Source organism: Salvelinus fontinalis, chromosome 37, assembly GCF_029448725.1.
Source record: "Salvelinus fontinalis isolate EN_2023a chromosome 37, ASM2944872v1, whole genome shotgun sequence".
In the NCBI taxonomy this organism is placed as follows: Eukaryota; Metazoa; Chordata; class Actinopteri; order Salmoniformes; family Salmonidae; genus Salvelinus; species Salvelinus fontinalis.
In genome coordinates this window covers 29,709,906-29,722,859 of record NC_074701.1, presented here as the reverse complement: position 1 = coordinate 29,722,859, position 12,954 = coordinate 29,709,906, and the positions used below count along the sequence as shown (strand labels likewise).

Below are 12,954 nucleotides of genomic sequence, written 5' to 3'. Positions count from 1 at the left end.
TTGCTCGTCATCCTTTATTTTTTACTCAAATGTTTAAAATACACTCCCAGAAAGGAACAGGGCTTTGTGTAGAGTGCATTATTGCAAACATCCACTAAGAAGTAATGGCGTTTACACACACACCTTCACTCTTATGAAACTATAATATCTAATGTACTTTATGGACCGGTGTCAGAGCCTGGTAATAGAAGTGATATAATGAGATTAGGCACGACAGGCTGTGATATTCACTCACATTGATATGGTTAGGTAAATAGTTGGCTCCAAGAAAAGTAAAAACATTTCCCATTGTGCAGTTGCTCTGGAATGTGTGGTGATACCTGATGCAAGACATTTCACATAAGGCATTATGAACAGTTTTATGTGTGGGTGTGATTATAAGGTGTGGATATTTTTCTTTCCTTGGGAAATTTAGGCCCACAGTCCAACCCTTTGCCTGGCCTAGCTGAGTAAGAGGAAATTACGACAACAACAAGTGAGATGCAAAACTCTCCCTGTTAGTCACAATGATGTACAAAGCAAAAGGAAAAACACTGCCTTTCTCCCCAATGTCCTCTTGGATGTAGGCCATGTGAAATTAACTTCCAAACAGGAAGGGCGTACAGTGCCTTCAGAATGTTTTCAGACTGCTTTACTTTTTCCACATTTTGTTACGTTACAGCCTTATTCTAAAATGTATGAAATTGTTTTTGACCCTCATCAATCTACACACAATACCCTATAATGACAAAGCAAAAATAGGTTTTTAGAAAAAAATGAAAAATCACATTTACGTAAGTATTCAGATCCTTTGCTCAGTACTTTGTTGAAGCACCTTTGGCAGCGATTACAGCCTCAAGTCTTCTTGGGTTTGATGCTACAAGTTTGGCACGCCTGTATTTGGGGAGTTTCTCCCATTCATCTCTGCAGATCCTCAAGCTCTGGCAGGTTAGATGGGGAGCGTCGCTGCACAGCTATTTTCACATCTCTCCAGAGATGTTCGATCGGGTTCATGTCTGGGCTTTGGCTGGGCCACTCCAGGACATTCAGAGACTTGTCCCGAAGCCACTTATGCGTTATCTTGGCTGTGTGCTTAGGGTTGTCCTGTTGGAAGGTGAACCTTCACCCCAGTCTGAGGTTCTGAGTGCTCTGGAGCAGGTTTTCATAAAGGATCTCTCTGTACTTTGTTCCGTTCATCCTCCCCTCAATCCTGACTTGTTTCCCATCCCCTGCCGCTGAAAAACATCCCCACAGCATGATGCTGCCACCACTATACTTCACAGTAGGGATGCTGCCAGGTTTACTCCAGACGTGACGCTTGGCATTCAGGCCAAAGAGTTTAATCTTGGTTTCATCAGACCAGAGAATCTTGTTTCTCATGGTCTGAGAGGAGCACTGCCAGAGCCCTGCAAAATGACCTCCAACAGGCCACAAATGTGAATGTGTCTGCTCAAACGGTCAGAAACAGACTCCATGAGGGTGGTATGAGGGCCTGACGTCCACAGGAGGTCATTTTGCAGGGCTCTGGCAGTGCTCCTCCTGCTCAAAGGCGGAGGTAGCGGTCCTGCTGCTGGGTTGTTGCCCTCCTACGGCCTCCTCCACGTCTCCTGATGTACTGGCCTGTCTCCTGGTAGCGCCTCCATGCTCTGGACACTACGCTGACAGACACAGCAAACCTTCTTGCCACAGCTCGCATTGATGTGCCATCCTGGATGAGCTGCACTACCTGAGCCACTTGTGTGGGTTGTAGACTCCGTCTCATGCTACCACTAGAGTGAGAGCACCGCCAGCATTCAAAAGGGACTAAAACATCAGCCAGGAAGCATAGGAACTGAGAAGTGGTCTGTGGTCACCACCTGCAGAATCACTCCTTTATTGGGGGTGTCTGGCTAATTGCCTATAATTTCCACCTTTTGCCTATTCCATTTGCACAACAGCATGTGAAATTAATTGTCAATCAGTGTTGCTTCCTAAGTGGACAGTTTGATTTCACAGAAGTGTGATTGACTTGGAGTTACATTGTGTTGTTTAAGTGTTCCCTTTATTTTTTTGAGCAGTGTATTTTGATCATGACAGTTTACACTCCAGGGTTACTCCAAGCAGTTTAGTCACCTTAACTTGCTCAATTTCCACATTATTCATTATAAGATTTAGTTGAGGTTTAGTGAATGATTTATCCCAAATACAATGCTTTTAGTTTTCGAAACATTTAGGACTAACTTATTCCTTGCCATCCATTCTGAAACTAACTGCAACTGTTTGTTAAGTGTTGCAGCCATTTCAGTCGCTGTAATAGCTGACGTGTATAGTGTTGAGTCATCCGCATACATAGACACACTGGCTTTACTCAAGGCCAGTGGCATGTTGTTAGTAAATATTGAAAAAAGTCAGGGGCCTAGACAGCTGCCCTGGGGACATTAAGTCAGGCTTTCATTAAGAACACCCACAATATAACAGGGGGTGTAAAGCCATAACACAGTTTTTTCCAGCAGCAGTCTATGATCGATAATGTCAAAAGCCGCACTGGTTTAACAAAACAGCCCCCACAATCTTTCGAATCTAAATTTCTCTCAGCCAATCATCAGTCATTTTGTATTTGTATTTTTATTTAACTAGGCAAGTCAGTTAAGAACAAATTCTTATTTACAATGACAGCCTAGGCACAGTGGGTTAACTGCCTTGTTCAGGGGCAGAATGACAGATTTTTACCTTGTCAGCTCGGGGATTCAATCTAGCAATCTTTCGGTTACTGGCCCAACGCCCTAACCACTAGGCTACCTGCCGCCACTGCCATGTAAGGGCTGTGCTTGTTGAATGTCCTTCTCTATAAGCGTGCTGAAAGTCTGTTGTCAATTGGTTCACTGTAAAATAGCAGACTGTTTTCCTATTGATGCAGCATTGGGAGTAGAGAAACACAACAGAATGATCAAGCTGACTTGAACACAAGGGTTTAATAAGGGTTTCAGAGGCGGATTGGTCGGCAATTTGAGCCAGTAAAGGGGGTTTTACTATTCTTAGGTAGCGGAATGACTTCTCCTTCCCTCCAGGCCTGAGGGAACACACTTTCTAGTAGGCTTAAATTGAAGATATGGCAAATGGGAGTGGCAATAGAATCTGCTATTATCCACATAAATTTTCCATCCAAGTTGTCAGACCCCGGTGGCTTGTCATTGTTAATAGACAACAATAATTTTTCACCTCTTCCACACATACTTTATGGAATTCAAAATGACAATGCTTGTCTTTTATTCCATATATGTTATTTCATAGTTTTGATGCCTTCACTATTATTTTACAATGTAGAAAATGGTAAAAGTAAAGAAAAACTCTTGAATGAGTAGGTTTGTCCAAAATTTTGACTGGTACAGTATATTATCCAGATACTGACTGTTAGCACTTGGTGGTCTATAGCAGCTTCCCACAGGGAATGGGCTTTAGGTGAAGCAGATGAACCTGTAGCCATATTACTTCAACAGTATTTAACATGAGATCCTCTCAAAGCTTTACAGGAATGTGGTTCTTAATATAGACCGCAACACCACCCCCATTTCTGTCTTTTCTGTAAATGGTATGACCATGTATTGCTACCACTGTGTCATCAAATGTATTATCTAAGTTAGTTTCAGAGGTAGTCAGAACATGAATGTCATATCGCCAGCAGCATACCACCCTGCCTACCACTGCTGGCTTGCTTCTGAAGCTAAGCAGGGTTGGTCCTGGTCAGTCCCTGGATGGGAGACCAGATGCTGCTGGAAGTGGTGTTGGAGGGCCAGTAGGAGGCACTCTTTCCTCTGGTCTAAAAAATATCCCAATGCCCCAGGGCAGTGATTGGGGACACTGCCCTGTGTAGGGTGCTGTCTTTCGGATGGGACGTTAAACGGGTGTCCTGACTCTCTGAGGTCATTAAAGATCCCATGGCACTTATCGTAAGAGTAGGGGTGTTAACCCCGGTGTCCTGGCTAAATTCCCAATCTGACCCTCAAACCATCATGGTCACCTAATAATCCCCAGTTTGCAATTAGCTCATTCATCCCCCTCCTCTCCCCTGTAACTATTCCCCAGGTTGTTGCTGCAAATGAGAACGTGTTCTCAGTCAACTTACCTGGTAAAATAAAATATGTTACTAGCAAGTTATTTACCTCATGAACCTTGTTTCTTAGGCTACATATGTTAATGTGGACTATTTTTAGCACTTTTCTGGGATACTTAATTGTTTTCATTGCTTTACTGGGAAGCTTAGCAGAAGTATTCATGCTCATGCTATTTATGTTAGTGCAGGGTGAGCTTCACATAGTGGACTTCCTGCTAGGGCACACCGCCTCAGTGCTAACAGCAGAACTGGTTCATAGGCACATGATTACTGCATACAGTCGCTGTGGGATCAGCAGAGGCTTTCAGGGCAGTTAGAGGGACATAAATTAAATTACATTGTGTCTTCCTATGCCCCTGGGATAATGTACATTTGCTGAAGCATTATGACAACTCAGCGACACAATGGTTGGGATTAACTGAGCTGGGCTTGGGTCATTGATAAGTCGTTGTCTCAACGCAGCCTTATAATGCTGTGAAAAGATCCAGGAACCCAAATAATTTGGATGGATCCCATCCTCCTTATAAATCAAGCTTTGTTTCCAGAAGGTATCAAAATTGTCAATAAATGTTACACCCACAGATCTGCAGTAGTCTTGTAGCCAGTTATGGAGGGCTAAAAGTCTGAAATGTTCAATACCGTGATTTAGGGAGGGGAGTGGGCCAGATATTGTAGGGGGTTTATTGGTGTCAAGCAGAGACCCAATCAGTTCTTTTAAATCCATCTTTAGCTGTTTTGCGCTGCCCTTCCTAATGATCTATGATATACAACATTTCCTGATGCTGGTTTAAAATGTTTGGGAGCAGTTTATTGACGTCCTGTACTCGTGCTCCTGGATAGCACAACGTTTAATAGTGCAAGACATTTTATTCCAAATTGGTTCAATGTAAATTCATTGAAATGACGTGGAAACAACGTTGATTCAACCAGTATGTGCCCAGTGGGTTGTTTTTATGTGTGCATTGTATTCTCCTCTGACAATAGAGCTCGCCAGCTTGTAGTCTTAAAAAACGGAAATGAGTTACCTCTGGTTCGTTCAGGCATTCATATGGGGAAAATGAATGGGGAAAGAATAGGGTTTTGGAATAAACGCAGAAAATAAGGTCCGAGGTTAATGGAGGCATAGGAGATCTTAAATGTTTTGTTCTATGAGATAATATCAGCCAGTTAACATGAACTTTATGAATTATGAAGCCTTTACTGTATGTACGTTATGTGTTTTTTAATTTACATAAATGCTTAACGATTCACAAAAGTGACGTTAGCTGAAGAACAAAACATAACATCTCCTGAGCCTCTGTTTACTAGCTAGCGCTAGTCGGCTGTACCTGCGCCAAAACTCCTGTATTTTTCATCCTATATCTTGTTCTCTATTAGCTCTCAAAAACTCTAGGCGGCATTCTGTCTTCTCCCTACAGTTTTCAGCCATTAGCTTTGCCCACGACTACCTCATGTGAACTACAATCCCTGCGCTGTGGTTAAACCTTTAGAAACTTCAATGATCATCGCTTGCAATACGGCTTTCGAAACATATGGCCCTTATCTTTCATCAGCTCGAAATAATCCTTCAAATAAAAAAGGCACATTTACTGTAGCAGTTACAGATCCATACAGCTATGGAGCCTCCACCTGACAAAACTACACTGTTGCAGTTACAGACCAATACAGCTATGGAGCCTCTATCAGACAAAACTACACTGTAGCAGTTACAGACCAATACAGCTATGGAGCCTCCATCCGACAAAACTACACTGTAGCAGTTACAGATCCATACAACTATGGAGCCTCCATCTGACAAAACTACACTGTAGCAGTTACAGATCCATATAGCTATGGAGCCTCCATCCGACAAAACTACACTGTTGCAGTTACAGATCCATACAGCTATGGAGCCTCCATCTGACAAACTACAATGTAGCAGTTACAGATCCATACACCTATGGGGCCTCCATCTGACAAAACTACACTGTTGCGGTTACAGATCCATACAGTCTCCATCCTACTAAACTACACTGTAGCAGTTACAGATCCATACAGCTATGGAGCCTCCACCTGACAAAACTACACTGTAGCAGTTACAGATCCATACCGCTATAGAGCCTCCATCCTACTAAACTACACTGTAGCAGTTACAGATCCATACAGCTATGGAGCCTCCACCTGACAAAACTACACTGTAGCAGTTACAGATCCATACCGCTATAGAGCCTCCATCCTACTAAACTACACTGTAGCAGTTACAGATCCATACAGCTATGGAGCCTCCACCTGACAAAACTACACTGTAGCAGTTACAGATCCATACCGCTATAGAGCCTCCATCCTACTAAACTACACTGTAGCAGTTACAGATCCATACAGGTATGGCTGCCTCCATCCTACTAAACTACACATCCGCTACACTTCCCTAGTTACGATTACAGACAGGTGTTCAGAGCATGCCAGACAGCTAACCTGCACAGGTTGTCCGATCTGATCTTCCGTCTGTTTTCCGTGTAACATGGAGTTATGGCCGTGTAACAAACCGTGTAACATGGAGTTATGGCCGTGTAACAAACTGTGTAAAATGGAGTTATGGCCGTGTAACAAACCGTGTAACATGGAGTTATGGCCGTGTAACAAACCGTGTAACATGGAGTTATGGCCGTGTAACAAACTGTGTAACATGGAGTTATGGCCGTGTAACAAACTGTGTAACATGGAGTTATGGCCGTGTAACAAACTGTGTAACATGGAGTTTTGGCCGTGTAACAAACCGTGTAACATGGAGTTATGGCCGTGTAACAAACCGTGTAACATGGAGTTATGGCCGTGTAACAAACCGTGTAACATGGAGTTATGGCCGTGTAACAAACTGTGTAACATGGAGTTATGGCCGTGTAACAAACCGTGTAACATGGAGTTATGGCCGTGTAACAAACTGTGTAACATGGAGTTATGGCCGTGTAACAAACCGTGTAACATGGAGTTATGGCCGTGTGGGAACTCTAACCCACACGTGTATCAATTTAACCTATTGTTTTATTTATTTATTATTTCTCGCTGATATGAAAGATAAGGTCCTTATGCTCCTAAAACCGTACCACAAGCGACGTGTGTTAATGTTCAGATTGAGCATTGCAGCTCGTAACAAAACTTCACTGTTCAGAAGATGCCTTAGTCCAATGGCTCTTATGTGTAATGTAATGGAACTGAGAGTCAGGATCTAGGGCTAGTTCTCCATCTTCTTTTTAAATAGTGAGCCAACTTAAAACGTGTTTTCTCATGTTCTCTTTTGTGCCTCTGTGAGCAGTGTGTTTGGAACATCAAAATGCTATAAAATGGCATTATGGAATCGCAATACATATATAGTTGTGAGAATCACAATACACATCGGCACCTAAGTATCGTGATAATATTGTATTGTGAGGTCCTTGGTAATTCCCAGCCCTAATAGGCAATATGTAACCTTATTTAGTGCTACCTGCTATTGTGGGTTTCAAATTAATTGGTATTCACGTGTTTGTTTTTGAGGTAGAATTACTGTCGTATTATTGATGTCAAATTGCAAACCTTATTTGCACCTACTCTATTCCATGAGCAAATGGGTGTGCCTGGGTCTTAAGCCAACATACGCAGATTTTACAGCGAATGCAGTCTCCACGAACGCAGGAATTGCAATCACGCTTTAGCAATGAATTTCCGCAATAGGGAATGAATCGAGACCCTAAGTTATTTTTGGATTATGGTTGCTTTCACCTATTTACAAGCTGAATGGAAATAGCAGACTGAAAGAAATAAAGAAGAAGCATCCATCCAAGTGAATCACATACTGTTTCTCTGCCTGGGAGACCGGTGGAATGTCTTATCAGTGAGAATCCATCGTCCCAGTTCAAAGGCTGTGGTACTCCAGTGGGTTTATGGGAAAGCTCTTTGGGTCTGGGTCTCCCCACCCAGTCTTTAGGTCTGTATGACTTAGATCTGTATGACAAAGGCCTTTAAACATGCTTGGATGAACATTGCTCTAGGTATAGGGTCACAGGTTTGTACTGGGCGTTCACAGAGTAGACATGTTGTCCTGCCGCCATAACAAAGGCCTCGCTGAGCAGGGTTCAGGGAGTAGCTTACTCTCTGCTCAAACACACCAGAGGAGTGATCTCTGGGCCAAGAACAGAAACTCTCTTTTGTGTAAGGAAAAGATGGTAAACATAACAAGAAAACATATTCAAATAGATAGCATGAAGGGGACTGCTCGTGGGCCATTTGTTTGGGGAGAAAGACAAACTGTCACAGCAGAGTCATGGTAAGGGAAAAAATAAATAAATATGTGATGGATAGAGAGGGGAGAGAGAGAAATACTGTAGATAGATAGATAGATATATAAGGGGGGTGTGATTGTCCAGCTCTTTAAAGTGTCAAATTAGTTTCTCTTCAATGTACTCAAAACAAGAGTGACAAGCCTAAACAATAGGTTTTATATGCTGTGCCCTCTCTTAGGCCTCTGCCTAGCAACCATCACCTAATGGAGATAGATAGAGCCCTACAGAGTAGCCACTGTCATGCAGAATAGCCTCACTTGGCTAGTGGTTAGGACAGAACATTTATTGTCCAATATGAACAATACCATCTTAGAAAAAAAGGTGCTATCTAGAACCTAAAATGGTTCTTCTGTCACGCCCTGACCTTAGAGATGTTCGGTTAGGTCAGGGTGTGACTCGGGTGGGAAAATCTATGTTTTCTATTTCTTTGTTGTTTTGCCGAGTGTGGTTCCCAATCAGAGGCAGCTGTCTATCGTTGTCTCTGATTGGGGATCATATATAAGTTGTCATTTTCCGTTTGGGTTTTGTGGGGTGTTGTTTTCTGTTTAGGTTGTTTCCCTGACAGAACTGTGCGCTTTTGTTTTCTCCTTTTGTCATTTTGTTTGAGTGTTTTTGTGAACATTAAATCATGAACACTTTCCACGCTGCGCTTTGGTCTCATTCCAATGACGAATGTTACATCTTCGGCTGTCCCCATAGGAGAACCCTTTGAAGAACCTTTTTTGGTTCCAAACACTTCCCACGCAGGGTTCTACATGGAACCCAAAATACTTCTACCTGGAACCAAAAAGTGTTCTACCTGGAACCAAAAAGTGTTATCCTATGGGGACAGCCGAATAACCATTTTGGATCCCTTTTTTCTAGTAGTGTAGGCATGGCATGTAACTATATGACTCAGGATATTGCAACCAAATGAAAAAAATGACAATGGGGCAGATGAAACAAGTCCTCCCTGTGTTTATAAAATATTACTTATTCTCATGTCCATGCATGTGTGTGTAGGCTTGGGTTGTCCCAGCAATAGCACTCATGCTGAGTTTCTGGGATTGCCCCCGCCCCCCCCACCTCTCTCTACAACAGGAATAGTATTGTTTGTTTGTGGTATGTCCTCTACCAACTGTCAGGTTGATAGATGACACACTGATTTGGAAATGTGGACACTCTTGGGAACACTCCTGCCTACCACACACAATGGGCCTCCTGTCTACATACACAAGATTACTAAACCCACTGAAGCCAATGGCACACCTTATCCATTTTCATACAGATTTTGGCAAGTGATTGATGACAACGGTTACTTTTCAGATGTAATGTGGGCCACATTTGACTTCCCGCCTACATAAAGATGAAGGATCTTAATTTGATCCAGTTTGCGACAGAATAATCCTGCAGCAGCAGGAAATGTGAATTATTATGTGGATTATAATTAATGAACATTTTTGTTGATCCATTTTTTGTTAGGGCAAATGAAGTCGGAAATTACAAACTTTAGAAGCCTTTTTTAAACTGAAATACACGACAAGTTTGCATTTCCTGCTTTTCTTAACAACAAAAGAGTGATCAAATTCAGATCCTACATCTGTACACAAGCTGACACAACCAACTGGTATTTCAATGTAATGAAGAAAAAAAACGTCAAGAGAACGCAGGAGGAGGAGGAACAGATGTGGGTTAATGGGAGCAGGGCTTTAAAAAGCAGAATTGTTTAGGTCACAGGTCTCACTTTAGGGAGAACTGTGTTTGGCACACACCCACACCCACATCAACAAAACGCCAACACACAGGTAGACCTAGACACTTTGGGAATATGGCTTCCAGCACCTCCAGTAACCCTCTGCCCAGTGGCACCAGTGTGTTCACCACTGTTCCAGACCTCTTCTTCATCCCTGAGTTTGTGAGTACAGACAAATCAAATAGGTGTTCTGCTCTCAGCTGTGACTGGACTACTGGCATTGCTCTTTACTCTAGAAATATTCTTTACTCTAATGCCCTTCACATTTATCAGAGGGAGGTAAGACATTTGATTGTTCAAGGTAATATTTGGGTATGATGCATGATGTAATTCAGAGTGCACTGAAAGGAGTATTACTTTAGAGTGGGAGACACTGTGTGTAGACTCATACCAAGCACTTCTTTGATTGCTGCAGCCTTCTTGGTCAGGTATCTCTTGTGAAAGAGACTATGTGACAATGGACTTTTCCTGGCTAAATAAATGTTGGTTTATTTCTGCTGGTAATTATTGCCATAGTATTTGAAAATATGTTGATTTCTGGTTTGTGAATATCAGCTAAATCCTTATCTGAAACCAAACTATGGTTATCGCTGTATCCAAACACCATTCATCCTGTCTTTACTGGCATGTTTGTTGAAGGAGGGGGCAGAATGTGTGTGAGTTTGGAAATGACCATGTACGACAGAGTGTCAGATTCTCTATGGAGAAATTGTGGCAGTGGTATCTAGTAACTAATCAAAAGTCGTATGATCATGGATGTTTTTGATGGAGGTAAAGGAAACATAGCGCTCGTAACTGTTAGCCTACTGACTGTTGCATGCACTAGCTGCCACAGCCATTACTTGGTGAAATGTTCTATGCAAATGGTTGAACCCCTGACTAAATGAGCTTTAGTAAGTTAAAGCTATCAGACCTTGCCTAGAGGTGCATGTTTACTTACCCTTTTACTGTGGCCTGCTCTCTGTGGTCTTACCACAACACATGGAGTGACACTATTTGGGTGACATTAAGAAGTGGATGGCTGATTCAACCATCAAATCCCATGACTAACAACTTGTCAACTAAATGCATTGATGTTTACATTATGACCGTACGTGTTCTGTGTTGATGATGATGAGAGTATAATGAACATTCTGTCTATTGAAAGGCTGTAGTGTTATAACAGGTAGTATAACAGGATGATGACTAACTCTCTCTCTCTCTCTCTCTCTCTCTCTCTCTCTCTCTCTCTCTCTCTCTCTCTCTCTCTCTCTCTCTCTCTCTCTCTCTCTCTCTCTCTCTCTCTCTCTCTCTCTCTCTCTCTCTCTCTCTCTCTCTCTCTCTCTCTCTCTCTCTCTCTCTCTCTCTCTCTCTCTCTCTCTCTCTCTCTCGTGCGCGTGCATGTGTGGTAGATATTCGGAGGTCTGGTGTGGACTCTGGTGGCCTCCACAAAGGTGCTGATTGCGAACCCTCAGGGCTGGGTGATGTTTGTCTCTGTGTTCTGCTTCATCTTCACTACTCTGTGGTTCCTCATCTTCATCAGTGGAGCCAATAAGAGCAGCATCTGGCCCACACTGGTGAGTCTGAGAGACATTCATACAGCCATCTTTGATAAAAGTGATTTACTCAAAAAGGATGATGGAACAGATTCTCTTCCCATCCTAAATGTCTAATCAAAAAGAATGATGATGATGGTGATGATGACGATGGAGATGATGATGATGAGAGTATAATGAACATTCTGTCTATTGAAAGGCTGTAGTGTTATAACAGGTAGTATAACAGGATGATGACTAACTCTCATGTTGCTAATCTCTCTCTCTCTCTCTCTCTCTCTCTCTCTCTCTCTCTCTCTCTCTCTCTTTCTCTCTTCAGGATGTTGTGTATCATTCCCTTGCAGCCTTCTTCTACCTCAGTGCAGCAGTGGTACAGGCCTATGTCACCATTGGTCTGAAATCACTTACCAGTGCTTTCTTCAAAGAATACCAATTAGATATTGCTGCTGTGGTATGTTCCTTCACTCCTGTGATTCAAACAAAGTGTTCTTCAACTGAAGCTTACTGCATGTTCCTAGTGGTCCATTCCACTGCTCACCTTTCTGTATCTTGTATTTTTCCTGTAGGTGATGTGTTATGTGGTGACTCTGCTCTACGCCCTCCATGCCATCTTCTCTACGATGAGATGGAAGAATTCCTCATGAAGACCAGCATCCACAAGACAACAGACAATGGGGCGTCAGACATTAGCGAAGGCTTCGTATTGACATCAATTGTAATCTATACATATTCAAATATTTTTCTATATTATTTTCTTCCTGCAAATACCAGAAACCAATTTGGAGTGAAATTTGGAGTGAAATGCACAATATAAATAAAATTATAAATAAATATATTTTATATTTAACCATGTGCCTGTTTCAGATGCTGAGGTAGAATAAATTGATTATGTATTACTATGTCCAGGTGTAGCAAAAACTATTACAACGATGTTAAATAAAAATGCTGATGTGAAGCAATGCATTTTTTTATGGTAGGGTAGACCTATTAGATGAACATAGGAACTGAAGAGGTCTCGGTGGCTGCTATCGTGAAAAAAGTTATACGCTTTCACCCCAACATAGTGTAGAGGCAAACAAAGGACTGAATTCCTCAGCAATGCATTTTGCACACACAGTTTTCTTTAGTCATTTTCTTGAACAAAAAGGTCAACAGATAATCTTATTTGTGTAGGGTAGGGTGTGTCCAGGTGGTGAAAGGTAGACTGCCTACCACAATGCCGCAGCAGGTTTTGCAAGTCATCTTTCTTACAAGGGAACACCTGTCGCCCCGTTAGTTCACTGTAGAAGTTGATAGCGAATAGTAGGCATAGCGCATTGA

General features: G+C 42.3%; 1 protein-coding gene across 1 annotated transcript; it reads left to right on the top strand.

Moving 5' to 3' along the window:
• The first annotated feature begins 6,972 nt into the window (after positions 1-6,972).
• On the top strand, positions 6,973-12,589 carry LOC129836486 (myelin and lymphocyte protein-like). The gene is made up of 4 exons (XM_055902755.1): positions 6,973-10,261; positions 11,491-11,655; positions 11,954-12,085; positions 12,201-12,589. Exons 1-4 carry the CDS (start codon positions 10,175-10,177, stop codon positions 12,276-12,278), a joined length of 462 nt encoding a protein of 153 aa, XP_055758730.1. The 5' UTR covers positions 6,973-10,174; the 3' UTR covers positions 12,279-12,589.
• Positions 12,590-12,954: the final 365 nt, after the last annotated feature.